Genomic DNA, 24,651 nt, shown 5'->3' with positions numbered 1-24,651 from the left:
AAAAGCTTTGTACTTCAAAATCTACAACTCCACTCATATATATCTCACCACTTCTTTCATTTAATGTAAACAATTTTCTTGCAAATTTAGATGTGTGATCATCAAATGAATATTCAATTTCCCCATTTATTCCATCATCATGATCAGTGGCATTTAAAATAAATATTGTAGATTTTAATGGCAGATTTTCCCTTATGCTGATTTTATAAACTGACTGATCAAAAGCAGGAAGATTATCATTAATATCCAATACAACGATTGTTATTCTGCAGGTCCCTGATCTGGCCGGTTCTCCTCCATCAATAGCTGTGAGAATGAGGTTATGTTCTTGTTTTTCTTCTCTATCTAAAACCTTTTCTAGTATCAGCTGAGGGATGAGCGTTCCATCCTTACGATTCTTCACAGACAATGAGAAATAAGGATTTATATTCAGTGTATACTGACTGACACCATTCACACCGACATCTAAATCCTCAGCAATCTCTAACGCAAACCGAGCACCAGGACCTGTAAACACTTCAGTGATCTCAATAGTGTGATCTTTAGATGAGAATGTGGGAGAATTATCATTAATATCCAGAATCTCTATTTCTAGAGTATAAAGCTCCACAGGATCCTCAGCCACAACCTCTATCTGCAGTAAACAGCTGGGACTAGATCCACACAGGCTCTCCCTATCAATCCTGTCCTTCACAACCAGCCCTCCATTTGCCTGATTTGCACTGAAATATCTTTGGTATTTCTCAGATCTCAGATGTATCCTGCGCTGAGAGATCTCTGCACGTTTTATCCCCAGATCCTGAGCTACATTTCCTACCAATGTCACCGGTTCAGACTCCTCAACAATAGAATAACGAAGCTGCCCAGAGACCCAGCCCCAGCTACAAAGGAGAAAGGAGCAGACTACTTGCCATTTCCAGCACAGACAAAAGCCTCTGATGTCCATATCTAATGTGATTGTCTTGATATTTGATGTCATGTAGATCCTGTGTAATCCAAGTTGCATGAGGATCATGAATTTATCTGTCCATATTCCCAAAAATATAATCCATCCGGAGAAAATATAGAACCACACGGCTCTCATCAGAGCTGCAGCTCTTCTTTGTGTGAAAGACGATGGGAGGGTGAATCACTGAGCCAGGGGGAGGAGAGCGCAGGGCTGACATGAGCACATTCTCTGCTATAGACTAAGGAATCTACTGGATGACAAGTCTACCCTCTAGTGGCCAATAGTGAGAAATGCAGAAAATAAATATAATGCGACAATGAAATAGGAATGTTAGTTATTCTATAAATGAGATCAGTCAGTTAAGTTACTCTTTTTAGTATACTATTTCTTTTTGGCTTTAGAACTTTGTCGGCAGTTACAACGACTTTGTCCATTTATAATTTGCATATTATCTTTTTGACTATGATTAAGAACGAGAGAACATTACAGATCTTACTGGAATTATTTTTCATTTTTCCTTTTAGTTTCTATTAAAAGATCTCTGGAGAACCTCTTTCAATAGCTCAGGGTTTTTTTGCCATACAACCTCCAGTGTGTCAATGGATAATTAGAGAACTAATTCGAAAAGTAACTATATGTGATTACTTCAGCTTCAATTATTACCAGACGCAGATTCTTGTGGGATGGTTGACAACACTAGAGTGTTCTGTGATTCTAGCTACACTTATATATCAGGATGTAAGAAAAATAGAACATATATTTTCCTGGTTAAATTTAAATATATATATTTTCTATTTTTTGAATTTTCTAAATAAAAATAACCTACAAAATACTATTACCCTGTTTCTCCATATATTTACCAAATGTGCATGATAATAAAAATAATTCAATAAAGGTTTAACATTATGGGGTTATTTCTTGTAGTTTCCTTCAGTATCAATTAAAAATGATTACTTTAAGAAAAAGAAAAAATTAATATATTATGCCGTCTCTGTGTTTCCATATATGTAATCAATGTGCACGACAATACAAATAACACATAAGGGCTTTAACATTTTGGAATCGTTTCTCGTACTTTCCCCTTGTAACAATCTAAGAATATTAGTTTAGTTAAGAAAAAAAAACACTAGTTAATATATAGTTCAGAAAAACTAGAAAAAAAAACATGGTAGGCAAGACAATAGTAACACATGTTTGCAAGTGTCCATTATAAATGACACACGGTACAGTCTCACAGCTCTATGTTGATTCATAGAAAGCAATCATTGCACCCATTATGTGAACCATCACAAAAGAGTTAAGAAGTCTCTCTGGGCACCAGTGTACTTATTTTATGACACTCCGAACCAGTAACTTAACAGGACAATCTTGGTGGTGCCATTTCTAACATATCAAATGGGCAATCGTAAAGACAGGTAGAAAAGCAGCACTCACAATGACCTTTATGGCTAAAGTTCTTTATTTCAGACAGACCTGGACATCTGATGCAGCGGTAATCATAAAAGCACTGGAGACATGTGGGGAGAGATGGGTGGACGAGAGATGGGTGGACTGCTTTTATAATTACCGCTGTATCGGATGTCCAGGTCTGTCTGAAATAAAGGACTTTTAGCCATAAAGGACATGGTGAGTACTGCTTTTCTACTTGTCTTCATGATTGCCCATTATGTGAACCGCTCTCTCTGTTCTAAAATAGATATTTATTTCTTTGAAATAAAAAGATGTTGCAATATCACTGAAGGAAGCATACTTGATCTAAATCTCTTCACTGCCACTCATTCTCCACAAGAGCCGCTTAGTAACAGTCCTGGAAAGATGATATGGAGTCAACAAAGTGTGCAAGAATGTTAGATCAAGTTTGATTTCTTCTGTGATAGATTCTGTTTTCAATGCAGAAACAACAAACTAAGATTCAAAATACATAACGAGGCCTATCTATAAACCACCAACAATTAAATAATTAGTTTGCAATTATAAGATATTATATGATATTGCCAAGCTTTTAGGGAAAGGGAACACATATCATATTTAACGCTAAAGTTATGTGGGAACAAAGCGCTAGTAATTTTTTTTAACAATGACAAGTTACTATACCAATATTATCAATTAATAGTAAAGGCAGTATTTATCCGACCAAGGACAACATCTGCAAGGAGTTTGTATGTTGACCCCTTGTTTGAGTGGGTTTCCTCTGGGTTCTCCGGTTTCCTCCTACACTCCAAAGACATACTGATAGGGAGTTTAGATTGTGAGCCTCAATGGGGACAGCAATGATAATGTATGTAAAGCACTGTGGAATATATTAGCACTATATAAAAATAAAGATTATTATTATTATTATTATTATTAAAAATAAATGTCAGTTCATATACAGAGAAGAAGCAAATTTATAACTTGGTGTGACTGCATAATTTGTGTAGACTAGATACTGCTACTGAACTTTTCAGTAAAAAACTACTCTACTCAAGGAGCAACTACCATGAGGCATGCTACACTTCTTGTACAGTGCACTGGTTAAGAATTTAAAAATCATATATTGTGCTTTGGCAATGAATTAAGGAAACATTCAAAAAATGCTATAACAAAATAACTTACATTATTTGGATCATTCGATGAATTCCCTTCAGATGAGGCTTCTTGATATATATCCTTTAACTGAGGATAATTTAGAGGCTGCACAATACTAAAATCTTGTTGCTCCAGGGCTGGGGGTAAATTAGTTTGGTAACTATGCCCCTGGGATCCGGGAGGTACCATCCTGACCTCCATGTATTTTAAGGTCCCGTCTGTGTTCAGGTACAGAGCCGGCTGATACTGATCTGTGTAGGATTTGGATTGGGATCCACCAAGAATACAGCAACTACTGCTGTAATCATAACTGTCCTTCCTCAGACATTTCACCAATAATATCATGAAGGTGACAAGTGACACTAAGCTGATGGCCACTAGGGAGACGATTAGATACAGAGTCATATCTGATGGGGGTTTGGAATTGGTCAGGAAGTCTCCAGATTTTGGTCTTTCCACTATAACCTCATCCTCTATACTGACAAGTACAGTCACTGTGGTGGATAATGGAGGAGTCCCCTGATCACTGATAGAAATGACAAGTTGTTGCTCCATGTTCTCGGGCTCCTGTAATCCTCTTACAGTTCTCACCTCTCCTGTGAGTTTAGACACTTGAAATGATGAATAATTGATGGGGTCAATGAGAGTAAACACCAACCAGGCATTGTGACCAGAGTCCAGATCCACTGCAGACAGTTTAGTCACCAGATATCCAGCACTTGTAGACTTGGGAATTCTCACTTGGACAATGAGGTCCTCAGAGTGCTCTGGATACAGCAGAGAGGGGGAATTGTCATTTGTATCCAGAATGAAGATAAAGACGGGGACAGTGGAAGATAACTGTGGAGATCCTGAGTCTTCTACCTTTAGGGTGATTTGTAATACCTGGATCTGCTCAAAGTCAAAGGATCGCTGAGCATATATATTCCCATCATTAGAATGAATGTACACAAAGGAGGAGACAGAGGAGCCATCAATCTGACTCTCAAGTATGGAGTAAACCAGATCAGAATTAACCCCCTCATCTAGGTCAGTAGCAGATACTGTACATAGAAGAGTCCCGGGGTCACTGTTCTCCTTAATAAAAGCATTATAAGTAGACTGTGTGAACACTGGAGCATTATCATTAATATCTGACACCCCGAGGGTGACCCTTGTTTTACTGTATAGAGGAGGAGACCCTAAATCAGAGGCTGTCAGCTCTATAATGTATTGGGGGGTTTCCTCTCTATTCAGATTCCCATCTGTGACCAATACATAGCGATTTCTTATATGTTTTATTTTAAAAGGCACATGTGGTGATAAGTCCAGTTTAATTTCTCCATTTTTCCCAGAATCCTTGTCTATTACATTAATAAATCCTATAACATCCCCAGGCAATGTATTTTCTGGAATATAATTTGCAACAGTAGTAACTGTAATTTCTGGGGAATTGTCATTTACATCCTCTATCTCAACTTGGATTATGCAGTTTCCTTCTAATTTTGGAAGTCCTTTGTCTACGGCCTTAATAGATAGTTCATAAAAGCTTTGTTCTTCAAAATCTACAACTCCACTCATATATATCTCTCCACTTCTTTCATTTAATGTAAACAATTTTCTTGCAAATTTAGATGTGTGATCATTAAAGGAATATTCAATTTCCCCATTTATTCCATCATCATGATCAGTGGCATTTAAAATAAATATTATAGATTTTAAAGGAAGATTTTCCCTTATGCTGATTTTATAAACGGACTGAGCAAAAGCAGGAAGATTATCATTAATATCCAATACAATGATTGCTATTCTGCAGGTCCCTGATCTGGCCGGTTCTCCTCCATCAATAGCTGTGAGAATGAGGTTATGTTCTTGCTTTTCTTCTCTATCTAAAACCTTTTCTAGTATCAGCTGAGGGATGAGCGTTCCATCCTTACGATTCTTCACAGACAATGAGAAATAAGGATTTGTATTCAGTGTATATTGACTGACACCATTCAAACCAACATCTAAATCCTCTGCAATCTCTACTGCAAACCAAGCACCAGGACTTGTGAACACTTCTGTAATCTCAATAATGCGATCTTTAGATGAGAATGTGGGAGAATTATCATTAATATCCAGAATCTCTATTTCTAGAGTAAAAAGCTCCACAGGATCCTCAGCCACAACCTCTATCTGCAGTAAACAGCTGGGACTAGATCCACACAGGCTCTCCCTATCAATCCTGTCCTTCACAACCAGCCCTCCATTTGCCTGATTTACACTGAAATATCTTTGGTATTTCTCAGATCTCAGATGTATCCTGCGCTGAGAGATCTCTGCACGTTTTATCCCCAGATCCTGAGCTAAATTTCCTACCAATGTCCCCGGCTCAGACTCCTCAACAATAGAATAATGAAGCTGCCCAGAGACCCAGCCCCAGCTATAAAGGAGAAAGGAGCAGACTACTTGCCATTTCCAGCACAGACAAAAGCCTCTGATGTCCATATCTTATGTGATTGTCTTGATATTTGATGTCATGTAGATCCTGTGTAATCCAAGCTGCATGAGGGACATGAATTTATGTGTCCATATTCCCAAAAAGATAATCCATCTGAAGAAAATACAGATCCACACGGCTCTCATCAGAGCAGCAGCTCTTCTTTGTGTGAGAGACGGTGGGAGGGTGAATCACTGAGCCAGGGGGAGGAGAGCGCAGGGCTGACATGAGCACATTCTCTGCTATAGACTAAGGAATATACTGGATGACAAGTCTACCCTCTAGTGGTTAATAGTCAGAAAAGCATCAAAGAAAGCCCTATATCAGAAATCCTGAATGATTGACAATAGAAAAATGAACTTGTTTGTTTTATATGCTATAGTATAGTATATATTTTTTAGGTATTATTTATAAAAAAATGTATTTAAAATTTTATATAAAGATCCCTTACAATCCTACTACCTTTTGTTTCCCTTCGCCTCTCCAAATCTGTTACGTATAATGAAAATCTATATTGATAAGTCATAGATATATTTAGAATAAAAATTAAAAGGTTACAGATATGTAACGACATAGAGGCAATACAATTGAGTTTTTGAAAAACTATAGGGAATATGTTCACAAGAGTATAATTCCTCAACAGTAAGTTTTTTATATATTAGCAATTGTCTTATCAGACTGTTGCAACACTGATAAGTTACACATAGTTATACATTACTTGTGTGGCACATAACTACTATGATCATTATCAGGAATCTATTAAGATTTTAAAATATTTAATAAGAGGTTGCAGCTCTTTTAAAAGGGTTGTGGTAAATAATACAGTAAAGAAATCATTTCAGATCGATGTCATGAATTCATGTAAATTTTACACACATTAAAAATCTAAAATGATAAAATAATATGTCTTCAATGACTATGATATCTTGAAGAACTCATATTTAATTATAAGTAGAAATGAGCAGATCAGGAAAAATTAGAATTCACATGTTTGCACCTTTTTTTCCTGCAAAATTTGATTCAAGGAGAAGTTATTCTCCCCAAATTTAATGTCTGTTATTATGCTCTCTGTTCTATCTGAACCCCAAAGCATAATAAATGGATTATGTAAGAAAACAAAAAAACCCTATACTCACCTCATTGCACACCTCTCCGACCCCTCTACTTCTCACCATCAGCCACCTGGTCTTCGCCACATCTTCAGATCGCTGTCATTCGATGTTGCTAAAATCCTTTTACCTTTTTGTATTTTGTTTCCATTAAAAAAAAATCTTTGAAGAACCATTTTCCAATACCAGATGCATAATTGTGTCAATGTTATAGTATAATATTTGTTTCTTTTTTTATTTGCACCAAATTCATCTTTCCATTTGTGCATTTTTATGTCTATTTTCTAGATGTGTGATTTTGAGTCTCTAGATGTTTTCACCTGATTTATCATTTGCAACTTTTCAATAAGTTGCAACATTTGTCGCAAATATACTCCAGTCCATGTGTGGAGTGATTTTATGTATGTCAGGAATGTTTGTGCAATTTTTGTCACATTTTGCAAAAAGATGCTTTTTTTTGCTTTAAAAGATTGCGCAAAAAAATAAAAATGTACTCAAAATTCATGAACCACGAGTGCAATTTTAAAGAATTTTTGTGCAATATATGTCAGCGAATGGCAGAAAAAACAAACTAGCTAAGTAGTATTTAATAATATATAACAAAAGCTAAACATGCAAAAGGCATACAGAAAAACACATAACAAACCTTCCTATTCCATATAGTCAGGCTTCTAAGACTCTTCCATGTTTCTTTACTGATGAAAGTTTTTTACAAATTATCCAAATTAAAAAAAAGTTCTACGCTGCATCCAATACAATTTTTTTTTATCATTTTGTAATTTTAATCATAAACGCCTCATTTACCAAATTTAGACTATTACTTTAGATAACATCATAAATGGCCTACGTTACTATAAGTACCACATATCATCGCTGCCAGTAAGAGAAATACCATCTTCTGTCATGAAATAAAAAAGTATAAAAAGGGATGCAGACGATGATTAAGTGATAGGTAAACGAGTTTACATTTGGTGAGAATTGATCATTATCCTCATAGAGTATTGAAAAGCTCAGTCCTTAAAGAGGTTGTCCATGACCCAGACGACCCATTTTCAATCACTATAGTTTGCCTATGTAAATTAATAATATATGTACTCACCTATGGTGCGGGCTTCTTTCCAGCAATGTAGGCACCTGCTCTCCAGTGGCTATCAGTGTTATGCGAGCCCTGCAGCCAATCAGCGATCACTTCCTTCTCACTTCCTTCAGATGAAACTAACACCTGGAAGAAGTTAGAGCTGCTGCTGCTCTCTGATCTTCTCTGGATGCCAGTTCTGTTCGAAGGAAGTGAGAATGAAGCGGCCCATTAGCAGCTGCTGATTAGCTACAGGGATTAAGTGACATAACAATATCACGTGAGCCGCGGGAGAGTCAGTACCATCACCACTGGAATGATGCCATCACCAGAGGTGTGCTGTTTTTATTTTTCTTGGGGGACCTATGATGATTGAGAAGGGGTTGTCCAAGCAGCAGATAACCCCTTTAACTGAATTATGTAGGATAAATGTTTCTAATAATCTAAACATATTATAAGACAAGCTCAATCAACTTGCAAAACTGTGAATTTCCAGTTGCATAACTCCGATATTTGAGTAATACTGCTTCAGCTCATTACATTTGAACTTTGTAAAGACATATGATACTGTACCACATAACAGCCTTATACTGAAGCTACAGAAGCAAGGACCTGGGGGGAATTATATGCCGATGGGTAAGGAAGTGGCTAAATGACAGGAAACAAAGAGTCGTTATAAATGGTACGTTCTCTAAATGGGACATAGTCAACAGTGGGGGCCGCAGGGATCTGTGCTAGGACCGATTCTTTTTAACTTCTTTTATAATGACCTTGGGGATGGGATTGAGAGTAAAGTGTCTGTCTTCGCTGGCAAAACCAAACAATTTAGGATATTAAAATCTTACCTTGACATTAAAATATTGCAAAACAATCTGGATAAGATGTTTGAATGGGCAAACACTTGGCAAATGAAGTTTAATGTAGATAAATACAGAGTAATGCACCTAGGGTGGAGTAATCCTCTTGCTGCATATACATTAAATGGGAGTATACTCGGGACTACAGAACAGGTGAAGGACTTGGGTATTCTGGTTACAAGTAAGCTGAGCAGCAGTACTCAATGTCAAGCAGCAGCCGCAAAAGCAAGCAAGATTTTAGGATGTATAAAAGAAAGATAAAATCCTGCGATCCCAATGTACTGTTACCCCTTTATAAATCTCTGGTGAGGCCACATATAGAATATGGGATTCAGTTTTGGGCTCCACATTTTAAAAAGGATATTCAGAAGTTAGAGTCAGTTCAAAGGTGCTAACTAAATTATTACAAGGGATGGAGGACTCTCATATGATGAGAGGTTGAAAAGTTGGACTTGTTTAGCTTAGAAAAACGACGCCTCAAAGGAGATCTCATTTAAATGTACAAATATATGTGTGGTCAGTACAAAGGACTAGCACATGACTTATTCCTTCCAAAGACCATAATAAGGACCAGTGGGCACTCATTACGGGTGGAAGAAAGATGATTTCAGCAGCTAAATAGGAGAGGGTTCTTTACAGTCAGAGCAGTCAGACTGGAATGCCCGACCACAAGAGGTAGTGATGGCCGACACTATAACAGCTTTCAAAAAAGGGCTGGATGATTTCCTCGCTACACATAACATTGTGGGTTACAGTTATATTAGTGACAAAATATATAATTGGTGGAGGAAGGTTGAACTTGATGGACCAAGGTCTTTATTCAACCTGTGTAACTATGTAACAAATCAATGAGCAGTTGCCTACACAAATTGCACAGGCGTAGCACACCAAAGGTATAGAGAACAGTGTGTCTAATATAAATATTACTTCATCTGTGGTGTGGAGTTGTGTAATACACCTGATAAAAATTGAATTGATTCAGTATAATATTGATTTTTAATTAAGAAGTTATTTACTGCCATAGAAAAAGGAACAGTATTTTACTACTGAATCCAAAACAGCAGTCAAAGCTTTAAAACTCTCTTTTTATGCTTATTTTTTGTGCAAAATCTAATCATGCAAAAAAATACCAGAAAATATGATTCAGAAATTATTTCAGAAAAATACTATAATCAGATTTACCTTCTGTATAATAGTTCAACAACAAACAGTTTATCAACACTGAATTGTTTATCAGTAGAGACTAGAAAAGAAAAAAAACGAAATATCTAATACATATAATCAGCTGAATATTAATACTTCCTGAAATAGGACACTATAGTACGTCCTTTGTCAAGCCTGTGTGTATGAAGCAGGCTCAGGAGCTGAACCCACACCCTACTTAGCAGAAGTCACCTGTGTTATACAGAAGGCATCTGATTGTAACTGCAGCAACTTTAACATTTAAATATATCATAGCCATTGCAAATATAAAGAAAAAAATTTAAATTGCAGGTTTTTTGGACTTAGCAACTTCAAAAAAAATGTAATAAGAAGTGATCACAGCATCTTATTTGCCTCTGAATTATATCAATAAAAATATAAATTCGCCACACAAAAAATCGCTCTCAAACAGCTGAAAATAAATGAAAGTGTTATGTGTCTCTGAAAACAGTGACAATTTTTTTTTACTACAAATTTCCTCATTTTTTTGCCACAGAAATAAAAAAGACTACTCTAAAAGTTTTGTATCGCCGATTTTGTACTGATCTGGAAAATCATACTGCCAGGTAATTTCTGTAGCACAATAAAGCCATAAAGCAAAAAAACAAATGGGTAATTGCACTTTTTTTTATAATGTTAAAATGAATGGTGTCATTCAAAACTACAATTAGTCTCTCCAAAAAACAAGGTGTCATACAACTAAGCTAACAAAAAATAAAAAAGTTATCAATGTTGCAAGAAGAGAAGGAAAAAACGAAAGCATGAAAATGGAAAATGGCCCTGTTGGGAAAGTGATAATTCTAAGTCCATAGGAATTGTTTTTAAGATTCATGCAGAAACAAATGTAATTGTTTCGGTCAATAAAATGCGACTGCAAAACATCTTGTTCCTGAAAATAAATTCTACAGATGTACACACCCTTAATACAGTAAGTTTTACAATCTGACATTATATTTATTCTGTGCAATAACGTGCCATTCAGTAACAAAACTGTAAGTCAAAAATATAAATTATTTTCAAAGTTCATTCTATGAGTAGTGGATGGCATGTATTGGAGGACCTGTCGGATGTATATTTTTTTCTCAAATTTAACATTTTATCCATGAATCATGTGATATTTTAGGTTTGGAAAACAATATGAGGCAAATAGTGAAACTTCTGGGCCCTAATTCAAATAGCATAACAAGACCTATCATCAATCATGTATTATGTTTAATACCATTTTTAGCTTAGGAGGCAGTGAGGTCATTAAGCAGTGTTAAGAAGCACGATCTGGATGCAAACACAATCCTTAAACCTTAAAAGATATGTAGACCAACTGTAGCAAATTAATATCACAATATCGCATTTTTGCTGTACAGTAGTATTAACATCTAAATTGTATCATTTCAATTCCAATTTGGTTTCAGCACTTAAAAACCCCCAATATGTTATTAAGCTAAAATATTATGACTTACGTTGTTTGCATCATTTGTTGAATTCCCCTCAGATGAGGCTTCTTGATATATATCCTTTAATTGAGGATAATTTATAGTCTGAGCAATACTGAAATCTTGTTGCTCCAGGGCTGGGGGTAAATTAGTTTGGTAGCTCTGCCCCTGGGATCCCGGAGGAACCATCCTGACCTCCATGTATTTTAAGGTCCCGTCTGTGTTCAGGTACAGAGCCGGCTGATACTGATCTGTGTAGGATTTGGATTGGGATCCACCAAGAATACAGCAACTACTGCTGTAATCATAACTGTCCTTCCTCAGACATTTTATCAATAATATCATGAAGGTGACAAGTGACACTAAGCTGATGGCCACTAGGGAGACGATTAGATACAGAGTCATATCTGATGGGGGTTTGGAATTAGTCAGGAAGTCTCCAGATTTTGGTCTTTCCACTATAACCTCATCCGCTATACTGACAAGTACAGTCACTGTGGTGGATAATGGAGGAGTCCCCTGATCACTGATAGAAATGACAAGTTGTTGCTCCATGTTCTCGGGCTCCTGTAATCCTCTTACAGTTCTCACCTCTCCTGTGAGTTTAGACACTTGAAATGAGGAATAATTGATGGGGTCAATGAGAGTAAACACCAACCAGGCATTGTGACCAGAGTCCAGATCCACTGCAGACAGTTTAGTCACCAGATATCCAGCACTTGTAGACTTGGGAATCCACTCTTGGACAATGAGGTCCTCAGAGTGCTCTGGATACAGCAGAGAGGGGGGATTGTCATTTGTATCCAGAACGAAGATAAAGACGGGGACAGTGGAAGATAACTGTGGAGATCCTGAGTCTTCTACCTTTATGGTGATTTGTAATACCTGGATCTGCTCATAGTCAAAGGATCGCTGAGCATATATATTCCCATCATTAGATTGAATGTACACAAAGGAGGAGACAGAGGAGCCATCAATCTGACTCTCAACTATGGAGTAAACCAGATCAGAATTAACCCCCTCATCTAGGTCAGTAGCAGATACTGTACATAGAAGAGTCCCGGGGTCACTGTTCTCCGTAATGAAAGCATTATAAGTAGACTGTGTGAACACTGGAGCATTATCATTAATATCTGACACCTCGAGGGTGACGCTTGTTTTACTGTATAAACGAGGAGACCCTAAATCAGAGGCTGTCAACTCTATGGTATATTGGGCGGTTTCCTCTCTATCTAGATTCCCATCTATGACCAAAGAATAGCGATTTTTAAAAGGTCTGATTTTAAAAGGCATATTTGGTGATATACTCAGTTTTATTTCTCCATTTTTGCCAGAATCATTGTCTCTCACATTAACAAACCCCACAACATCACCAGAAGGTGCATTTTCTGGAACATCATTAGCCACTGAGGTAAAGGTAATTTCTGGAGGATTATCATTTACATCTTCTATTTCCACTTGAACTATGCAGTTTCCCTTTAATTTTGGAAATCCATTATCTGTGGCCTTAATTGATAATTCGAAAAAATTCTGTTTTTCAAAATCCACAAGTCCAATTAAAGAAATCTCACCATTTTGTTCATTTAGAAAAAAATATTTTCTAGCAGATTTAGATGTATGATCACCAAAGGAAAATTTAATTTCCCCATTTGCTCCATCATCCTGATCTGTCGCATTTAATGTTAATATCACAGTTTTCAGTGGGAGATTTTCCCTAATGCTGATCTTATAAATCGACTGATTAAAGACTGGAGGATTATCATTAATATCCAATACAACGATTGTTATTCTGCAGGTCCCTGATCTGGCCAGTTCTCCTCCATCAATAGCTGTGAGAATGAGGTTATGTCCTTGTTTTTCTTCTCTATCTAAAACCTTTTCTAGTATCAGCTGAGGGATGAGCGTTCCATCCTTACGATTCTTCACAGACAATGAGAAATAAGGATTTGTATTCAGTGTATACTGACTGACACCATTCACACCAACATCTAAATCCTCAGCAATCTCTAAAGCAAATTGAGCACCAGGACTTTCTACTAATTCAGTGATCTCTATAATGTGATCATTAGATGAGAATGTGGGAGAATTATCATTAATATCCAGAATCTCTATTTCTAGAGTAAAAAGCTCCACAGGATCCTCAGCCACAACCTCTATCTGCAGTAAACAGCTGGGACTAGATCCACACAGGCTCTCTCTATCAATCCTGTCCTTCACAACCAGCCCTCCATTTGCCTGATTTACACTGAAATATCTTTGGTATTTCTCAGATCTCAGATGTATCCTGCGCTGAGAGAGCTCTGCATGTTTTATCCCCAGATCCTGAGCTACATTTACCACCAATGTCCCCGGCTCAGACTCCTCAACAATAGAATAACGAAGCTGCCCAGAGACCCAGCCCCAGCTACAAAGTAGAAAGGAGCAGACTACTTGCCATTTCCAGCACTGACAAAAGCCTCTGATGTCCATATCTTATGTGATTGTCTTGATATTTGATGTCATGTAGATCCTGTGTAATCCAATCTGCATGAGGATCATGAATTTATGTGTCCATATTCCCAAAAAGATAATCCATCTGAAGAAAATACAGATCCACACGGCTCTCATCAGAGCAGCAGCTCTTCTTTGTGTGAGAGACGGTGGGAGGGTGAATCACTGAGCCAGGGGGAGGAGAGCGCAGGGCTGACATGAGCACATTCTCTGTTATGGACTAAGGAATCTACTGGATGACAAGTCTACCCTCTAGTGGTCAATATGTAGAAATGCGGCAAAAGAAATATTGAATGATTAAATAAAAGAAAAATAATGCAGCTTTTTGTTAATATTTAAGGTTGTAGACATGTTTTTTTATATGGAGGCAATAAAATTCAATTATCGAAAAAGAATATGCAATATGTTCTCAAGAGTATTATACCATTCTCAATAGCAATTATATTTATATATTAGCAATCGTCTTATCAGACTGTTCCAACGTCGTTGTGTTATAGTTAAAAATTACCCGTATGGCATATGACTATCATTATCATCAGATGCCCATTCAAAGACCAAGATGTTTATAAAAATTTGCTGATCGTCAAAGATAATAAAAAAGGTTTGAAGTAAATAATAAGTGAAAGGTCGTAACAGAAAAATGAGACAGATAAATGTAAATTATTTGCACCTTAAAAATAAATAAATAAAACAATATGTCTTTATTAAAGATAAAAATCTTCTGGAAAACATATTCAATTATGTTAGAGATTGCTTACTACTTTTATTAGGTAATTTAAAGTTTTCCTTTTCATTTTTACTTTTTTGATACTAATGCTTTTGTTTGTCTCTTATTGCCCATAAATTGGGTCAGTATGCTTTACATATGATACTATATTTACTTGTCATAAGAACTTGATATGTAAATGACAAGAACGTTTTACTGTTCATCATTTGTTGTCTGTCCTCCTATCTGGAAATAGGAATTCAACAAATTTACAGATGTTGCTAAAATTCTTTTACATTTTTAGACTAAGTTTCAATAAAAAATAATCTTTAAAGAACCACTTTCAAACTCCAGGTGAATATTGTACATCTTATAATTTCTTGTGTCAATGATAAATAATAGTGTTATAGGGCACACTTACTATTTGTGATCATGTCATCAGATTTCTATGTGAGCCTGATTGTAACATTCCATGATTCCAGCTTCACTTATATCAAGATTGTAAGACAAAACTATATCCTTTACTGGTTGCGTAATATTTAGTAATATATCTAAAGCAAAATATGCAAAAAGCATACAAAAAACAAAAAAAAGCACATAATAAACCTTCCAATTCCAGATATTCAGGTTCCTGAGACTGTTCCATGTTCCTTTGTTGATGAAAGTTTATTACAAAATATCCAAATAGAAAATTAGTTCTATGTTGCATACAATGTAATTAGCTGTTACCATTTTACAATTGTTTAACATAATTCCCTTATTTGCCAATTTTAATTTACTTAAGTTAACATCGTAAATGTCCCCATGTTAGTACCACATACTGTATCATCTCTGCCAGTCAGAGAAATACCATCTTCCGTCATAAAATAAAAAAAGTAAGAGAGGGATGTGGACGATGCTCAAGCAGAAAATAAAAGCTTTTACATTCAGTGAGAATTGATCATTATCCTCATAGAATATTGAAAAGCTCAGCCCTTAACTGAATTATTTAGGAGACATGTTTCTAATAATCTAATCATATTCTAAGACAAGCTCCATCTGTACTTGGTGAATTTCCAGTTGCTGTGGCTCCTCTATATGAGTAGCATGACTACAGTTCATTAAAAAATAAATGATAAGAATATTTTAGTCATAGCACTAAAGGTATAAAGCTCTGTGATTGTCATATACTGTTATATGAAAAAGTTTGGGCACCCCTATTAATCTTAAGCTTAATGTTTTATAAAAATTGGTGTTTTTGCAACAGCTATTTCAGTTTGATATATGTAATAACTGTTGGACACAGTAATGTTTCTGCCTTGAAATGAGGTTTATTGTACTAACAGAAAATGTGCAATCTGCATTCAAACTAAATTTGACAGGTGCATAAGTATGGGCACCCTTATCATTTTCTTGTTTAAAATACTCCTCCCTACTTTTTACTGACTTACTAAAGCACGTTTTTTGGTTTTGTAACCTCATTGAGCTTTGAACTTCATAGCCAGGTGTATGCAATCATGAGAAAATCTACATAAAGTGGCCACTTGCAAGTTGTTCTCCTGTTTGAATCTCCTCTGAAGAGTGGCATCATGGGCTCCTAAAAACAACTGTCAAATGATCTGAAAACAAAGATTATTCAACATAGTTGTTCAGGGGAAGGATACAAAAAGCTGTCTCAGAGATTTAACCTGTCAGTTTCCACTGTGAGGAACATAGTAAGGAAATGGCAGAACACAGGGACAGTTCTTGTTAAGGCCAGAAGTGGCAGGCCAAGAAAAACATCAGAAAGGCAGAGAAGAAGAATGGTGAGATCAGTCAAGGACAATCCTCAGACCACCTCCAGAGAGCTGCAGCATCAACTTGCTGCAGATGGTGTTACTGTGCATCGGTCAACTATACAACGCACTTTGCACAAGGAGAAGCTGTATGGGAGAGTGATGCGAAAGATGCCGTTTCTGCAAGCACGCCACAAACAGAGTCGGCAGAGGTATGCAAAAGCACATTTGGAGAAGCCAATTTCTTTTTGGAAGAAGGTCCTGTGGACTGATGAAACCAAGATTGAGTTGTTTGGTCATACAAAAAGGCGTTATGCATGGCGGCAAAAAACACAGCATTCCAAGAAAAACACTTGCTACCCACAGTAAAATTTGGTGGAGGTTTCATCATGCTTTGGGGCTTTGTGGCCAATGCCGGCACCGGGAATCTTGCTAAAGTTGAGGGACGCATGGATTCCACTCAGTATCAGCAGATTCTTGACAATAATGTTCAAGAATCAGTGATAAAGATGAAGTTACGCAGGGGATGGATCTTTCAGCAAGACAATGATCCAAAACACCGCTCCAAATCTACTCAGCCATTCATGCAGAGGAACAATTACAATGTTCTGGAATGGCCATCCCAGTCCCCAGACCTGAATATCATTGAACATCTGTGGGATCATTTGAAGAGGGCTGTCCATGCTCGGCGACCATCAAACTTAACTGAACTGGAATTGTTTTGTAAAGAGGAATGGTCAAAAATACCTTCATCCAGGATCCAGGAACTCATTAAAAGCTACAGGAAGTGACTAGAGGCTGTTATTTTTGCAAAAGGAGGATCTACTAAATATTAATGTCACTTTTCTGGTGGGGTGCCCATACTTATGCACCTGTCAAATTTTGTTTGAATACAGATTGCACATTTTCTGTTAGTACAATAAACCTCATTTCAAGGCAGAAACATTACTGTGTCCAACAGTTATTACATATATCAAACTGAAATAGCTGTTGCAAAAACACCAATTTTTATAAAACAATAATCTTAAGATTAATAGGGGTGCCCAAACTTTTTCATATAACTGTATAAATTATTGCATCTGTTGAGTTGAGTTATACACCTGATAAAACAGTAATACATGAGGTATATAGTTATTTTTTCATAAAGTAGGTAGTCACTGTCATCGAAAAAGGAATGATATTTTAATACTGAATCAAATCAGTAATCAAAACTGTAAACTCATCTGTAAATACTAGAGTTGACCAGATCGCTTGATGCAATCATGGTCCAGGTCATCTCTCTGGCCGTGGACAGGATCTTCATGGATTTCCTTACTCTCTGGTATATCAGGCTTGGCTTATGATTAGCCTGGTTGGTGAGACGTCACTTGTACGCAGCACGTCATACAGATGACGCCACACCAGGTTGGGGAATCAAATTTCATACTGGAGATTCTGGAAGCCCAGGAACTTCATACATCTCTTGTCCACCACCAGAGAGTATTGACCTGGACCGTGGACTGAGGTTGCACAAAGCAATCTGCTCAACTCTAGCAAATGCTAATCATGAATAATAATAATAATAATAATAATAATAAAGAAAAAATGTAAAATGAATTGAAGAAATCACTATAAAAAACACAAAATAAAATGCAGAAATCATTTTGGAAAAACACATAGCACTATGATCAGGCTCAACTACTGTATAACAGCTCAATAAAAAGGAGTTAAAAGACAACAAATTGCTTACCAGTAAAAGTTCAAAAAGAAATATAAAAAAAGGCTGAACATTAATATAAAGGGCCTTAAGGACTGTTTTTTGGATTTATGCAGTAACCCATGTACAAATGTTTAAGATAATAAAATATAATTGCAAAACATCTAGTGCCTGAAAACATATTGCACAGATGTCCACAACTTCTTGAACAACCCTAAATGGGTTGTCCAGTTTAAACAACTGATCACCTATTTTCAGAACTGGTGATAACTTGCTGATTGGTGGATGTCCCTGCTGGGACACGCACTGACTGGCAGATTGGCAGAAAAAGCCAAGCACAGCTCCATAGTGACTGAATCATTAGATCAGGGGAGAACCAGGATTAAAAAAAAGTGCTGACAAATTGAACACAATATTTGAGCAAAAAATTAAAAATAGTTTATTTGTTTAAAATTGATTAGGTTTCTTCTTCAAGCATTAAGATGCAGTGCCCCTTTAATCCTGTCTCTCCCCTGCACTATTCAACATTAGACGCTAAGTTGAACTCACAGCTGGAGCAGTAGCCAAGAGGATATTGGGCTCCTTTTCTCTGCAGCATTTCTCAATATTGTCCTTGAAATACATACACAGGGTGATTACATATTGTCATATCACCTATATATCTGTCACGTGAATTTACTCTATGGAGCGCTCCTCTTGATTTCATGCTTAGCACCATTTTTATGTTATGTTGCACTGAGGCCATTAGGTAACATCAAGCAGCAAAATCAAGAAGCAGACACATCCCTTAAACCCTAAAAGTTTGGAAAAGACAAGTAAGATTGATTAATGGAAAATTAATATTACAATATATTATCTTTGTAGTACAGCAGTATGTAGAACTAAATTATATCATTTCACTTCTGATTTAGTTATGATACTTAAAAAAAAAAGTTTTCTTACAAAAATTTTAGGACTTACATTGTTTGTGTCATTTGATGAATTATTTTCAGTTGAGGGTTCTTGATATATATCCTTTAATTGAGGATAATTTAGAGGCTGCACAATACTAAAATCTTGCTGCTCCAGGGCTCGGGGTAAATTATTTTGGTAACTCTGCCCCTGGGATCCTGGAGGAACCATCCTGACCTCCATGTATTTTAAGGTCCCATCTGTGTTCAGGTACAGAGCCGGCTGATACTGATCTGTGTAGGGTTTGGATTGGGATCCACCAAAAATACAGCAACTACTGCTGTAATCATAACTGTCCTTCCTCAGACATTTCACCAATAATATCATGAAGGTGACAAGTGACACTAAGCTAATGGCCACCAGGGAGACAATTAGATACAGAGTCATATCTGATGGGGGTTTGGAATTGGTCAGGAAGTCTCCAGATTTCGGTCTTTCCACTATAACCTCATCTGCTATACTGACAAGTACAGTCACTGTGGTGGATAATGGAGGAGTCCCCTGATCACTGATAGAAATGACAAGTTGTTGCTCCATGTTCTCGGTCTCCTGTAATCCTCTTACAGTTCTCACCTCTCCTGTGAGTTTAGACACTTGAAATGATGAATAATTGATGGGATCAATGAGAGTAAACACCAACCAGGCATTGTGACCAGAGTCCAGATCCACTGCAGACAGTTTAGTCACCAGATACCCAGCACTTGTAGACTTGGAAATTCTCTCTTGGACAATGAGGTCCTCAGAGTGCTCTGGATACAGCAGAGAGGGGGGATTGTCATTTGTATCCAGAATGAAGATAAAGACGGGGACAGTGGAAGATAACTGTGGAGATCCTAAGTCTTCTACCTTGATGCTGATTTGTAAAACCTGAATCTGCTCATAGTCAAAGGATCGCTGAGCATATATATTCCCATCATTAGAATGAATGTACACAAAGGAGGAGACAGAGGAGCCGTCAATCTGACTCTCCACTATGGAGTAAACCAGATCAGAATTAACCCCCTCATCTAGGTCAGTAGCAGATACTGTACATAGAAGAGTCCCGGGGTCCCTGTTCTCCTTAATGAAAGCATTATAAGTAGACTGTGTGAACACTGGAGCATTATCATTAATATCTGACACCCCGAGGGTGACGCTAGTTTTACTGTATAGAGGAGGAGTTCCTAAATCAGAGGCTGTCATCTCTATGGTGTATTGGGGGGTTTCCTCTCTATCCAGATTCCCATCTGTGACCAATGCATAACGATTTTTAAGAAGCCTAATTTTAAAAGGCACATTTGGTGATAAGTCTAATCTTATTTCTCCATTTTTCCCAGAATCTTTGTCTCTTACATTAACATATCCAACTATATCCCCAGATGGAACATTTTCTGGAATATCATTAGCCACTGAGATAAATGTAATTTCCGGCCGATTGTCATTTACATCTTCTATTTCCACTTGAACCATACAATTTCCCTTAAGTTTTGGAAATCCTTTATCTTCAGCCTTAACAGATAATTCATAGAAGCTTTGTTCTTCAAAATCCAAGTGTCCATTAATAAATATCTCCCCATTTTGCTGATTTAGAGAAAATATTTCTCTTGCAGATTCAAATGTATGACCATCGAAAGAAAACTGAATTTCTCCATTTGCCCCGTCATCCTGATCTGTCGCATTTAATGTTAATATCACAGTTTTCAGTGGTAGATTTTCCCTTATTCTGATTTTATAAACTGACTGATTGAAGACTGGAGGATTATCATTAATATCTAATACAGCGATTGTTATTCTGCAGGTCCCTGATCTGGCCGGTTCTCCTCCATCAATAGCTGTGAGAATGAGGTTATGTTCTTGTTTTTCTTCTCTATCTAAGACCTTTTCTAGTATCAGCTGAGGGATGAGCGTTCCATCCTTACGATTCTTCACAGACAATGAGAAATAAGGATTTGTATTCAGTGTATACTGACTGACACCATTCAAACCAGTATCTAAATCCCTTGCAACGTCTAATGCAAATTGTGCACCAGGACCTGCAAAGATTTCTGTGATCTCTATGATATGATCATTAACCAAAAATGTGGGAGAATTATCATTAACATCCAGAATCTCTATTTCTACAGTATAAAGCTCCAAGGGATTCTCAGCCAAAACCTCTATCTGCAGTAAACAGCTGGGACTAGATCCACACAGGCTCTCCCTATCAATCCTGTCCTTCACAACCAGCCCTCCATTTGCCTGATTTACACTGAAATATCTTTGGTGTTTCTCAGATCTCAGATGTATCCTGCGCTGAGAGATCTCTGCACGTTTTATCCCCAGATCCTGAGCTACATTTCCTACCAATGTCCCCGGCTCAGACTCCTCAACAATAGAATAACGAAGCTGCCCAGAGACCCAGCCCCAGCTACAAAGGAGAAAGGAGCAGACTACTTGCCATTTCCAGCACTGACAAAAGCCTCTGATGTCCATATCTTATGTGATTGTCTTGATATTTGGTGTCATGTAGATCCTGTGTAATCCAAGCTGCATGAGGATCATGAATTTATCTGTCCTTATTCCCAAAAAGATAATCCATCTGAAGAAAATACAGATCCACACGGCTCTCATCAGAGGTGCAGCTCTTCTTTGTGTGAGAGACGATGGGAGGGTGAATCACTGAGCCAGGGGGAGGAGAGCGCACGGCTGACATGAGCACATTCTCTGGTATAAGTTCATTGTAAATTTCAATACAAGGCTGCCCTCTACTGGCCACTTGTAAAAATTACAACTGGAGTAACTGAACATTCTGATTACTCTTCACATATGAATACATCTATAAAAAAATTACCTTATTGTTAGATTCTTTGATTTAAATTGATATGAAGAGAAAGGTATGTATTTCTTGCTGCTATAGCTTATTCAATATTCACACATAATATACATTATTGTGTTTAGTTACAGTTACACATTTAGGCAACATCGTTCATTTATAATGGTCATTTCAAAAATAGTTTTATAACAGCTGAAAGGCAGAAAATTAAGTCGGACAAATAATCAGTAGAGTATTATATATTTTCTACTGTCATCACAGGCACTAATAAGTTTGAGAAGTCCTGTTATGAATATAACATAGACATAGTTAAAGTATATTTTATAGATCTTTGTTTAACATGCAGTTAGGAACAACTAAAAGAAAAAGCTCATCCTTTGATCTATTAGATTTAGCATGGTAATATTTGACTTGGTGCTCATCTATCTTAAAGAAAATCTGTCACCAGGTTTTTGTTATCTATTTTGAGAACATCAGTGATTCCAGCGATGTGTAACTTTCTGGTCTGATTAGTGTTTCTTTTATGAAACTTACTATTTAATCAACAGAAGATTATCACTAGAGGACTACAGATAGCTGTCAGGTAGTCTAATCATGCCCCCACACTGATTGACAGCTTTTTGCCTAAGCACAGTAAACAGAAAGCTGCCAGTCAGTGGTGTAGGTGGGGTTATAAAGAGCTAGCAACATTCAGAGAACTGGTATATCAGCAGCAGAGATAACAGTTTTTAATCAAAAGTCACCCATCAAAGTAAGTGATACATCCCTGGAAGCAGGGTCTCTATGCCTATATTATGCTTCTTTCAGTTGGGGTAGAAAAAGCCCGGTGACAGGTTCTCTTAAATGGATGTCATCAGGGGTGCACCATCTATCCATCAGTCATCAGTTGTGTGCCTTTTTTGCGTTTACATTTAGGAAAAGAAAGTATCAAATAGTACTAGCTTTTCCTAGAGCAGAAATGTGTGGTTGCTCTTAGTTTCATAAGCCAAACTAGCAACATCTGATCACTGTTTGGCTTCAAATTGAGGAGAAGTTGTTAAATTGGAACAATTTTTAAATTAATGCATTAATTGATCTCTGTTTTCCTGTTCGCTGTCGTAATTTAGATATCCCAAAATAGTCTATGAATAGTAAAGTTTAGTTTGAGACAAACGGCAGAGCGAGATAGAAGTTTGGTGCTTTGCACTGTTCCATTGCAGCGTTGGAAGCTGTGGTTCAGTTTTAACCAAGGTCTGAATACATTTTTTTATATTTTTCCTAATTTTTGTGAAGGTGTCTGCCCACATTCATAAATATCCTCATACACATAAGATTAAAATTAACCAAGCCAAGCTTTCCTTTGTATAGAGAATGCAGAAGACATCACTGCAGGTTTATGAATTGTTTGGCCGGCTGCTATTTAATGTGTATGTCGAACTTGAGCAACAACTGCCATCTCCTATCTCAGTAATGAAAAAGTCTATGTTCACAGGACAGATTTTACCCTTGAATTGAGAATTATGATAATGACTGATCAGTAGTGTTGAGCGATACCTTCCGATATCAGGAAATATCGTATCGGATTGCATCGGGCCGATACCCAAAAAGTATCGGATATCGCCGATTCCGATACCGGAAACCAATGCAAGTCAATGGGACACAAATATTGGAATGAAAATAAACCCTTTCTTTCCTTGTAGGTTAATTCTACATGAAGTAAAACAACTAAGAATAATGTAGAATGACATGAAAAGCCGGCAATTCATTAGCGGCATTCACCGGTACCCGACAATTTACAACAGAAAGAATAGAGCTTCACACATAGATTAGATAGATAGAAACATGTCAGTCACATATTTATGAAGTACAGTGACAGTGTTGCTTACTGTACTTGTCATTTAGTGTAAAGGATTTATTAAAAAAAATATTAGTGTTTTCGTGCACCGTCTCTTTAAAAAAGCCGGCCGGCAATTCAGCAGCGGTACCCGACAATTTATAACAGACAGAATAGAGCTTCACACATAGATTAGATAGATAGAAACATGTCAGCCACATATATAAGAAGTACAGTGACAGTGTTGCTTACTGTACTTGTCATTTAGTGTAAAGGATTTATTTAAAAAAATAATAGTGTTTTCATGCACCGTCTCTTTAAGAAAGCCGGCCGGCAATTCAGCATCTGTACCTGACAATTTAGAATAGAAAGAATAGAGAATCACACATAGATTAGATAGATAGAAACATGTCAGTCACATATATATGAAGTACAGTGACAGTGTTGATTACTGTACTTGTCATTTAGTGTTAAAATAAAGGATTTATTTAAAAAAAAATTGGCGTGTGGTTCCCCTTAATTTTAGGCTCTAGCGGAGGTTAAGCAGACAGCTGGGGCAAATGTTTGAAGCCTGGGAAGGGGGTAATACCCACGGAGCTTCCCAGGCTACTAATATCAGCCCCCAGCTGAATACCTAGCCTTTACTAGCTATTAAAATGGGGGAACCCCCCAAAAAAAATAACGTGGGGTCCCCCCTAATTTAATAGCTAGCACAGGCTAGGCAGACAGCTGGGGGCTGATATTAATAGCCCAGGAAGGGTGCCATGAATATTGGCCCCCTCCCAGGCTAGAAACACC

The 24,651-nt window shown here is 37.0% G+C and overlaps 1 protein-coding gene across 16 annotated transcripts in view; it reads right to left on the bottom strand.

Annotated features, from left to right (window-relative positions):
* Window positions 1-24,651, bottom strand: part of LOC141164440 (protocadherin gamma-C5-like) — a 533,108-nt gene that overhangs the window by 270,593 nt on the left and 237,864 nt on the right. For 2 of the 16 annotated variants that reach the window (XM_073649688.1, XM_073649700.1), the window contains exon 1: window positions 19,259-21,855. The exons of 12 other annotated variants lie outside the window; for them this stretch is intronic. In XM_073649688.1, the coding sequence (XP_073505789.1) occupies window positions 19,259-21,700 (2,442 nt within the window). In that variant the 5' untranslated portion in view covers window positions 21,701-21,855. Of the gene's footprint in view, window positions 1-11,679; window positions 14,295-19,258; window positions 21,856-24,651 lie in introns of those variants that run through there. 2 more of the 16 variants (XM_073649686.1, XM_073649699.1) reach the window with 1 other exon arrangement.

The sequence above is a fragment of the Phyllobates terribilis genome, unplaced genomic scaffold (genome assembly GCF_046119375.1).
Source record: "Phyllobates terribilis strain yellow unplaced genomic scaffold, ASM4611937v1 Scaffold_10__3_contigs__length_209671492, whole genome shotgun sequence".
Lineage (NCBI taxonomy): Eukaryota > Metazoa > Chordata > Amphibia > Anura > Dendrobatidae > Phyllobates > Phyllobates terribilis.
Note: the sequence above shows the minus strand (reverse complement) of the source record. Positions and strands in the feature narration are given on the sequence as shown.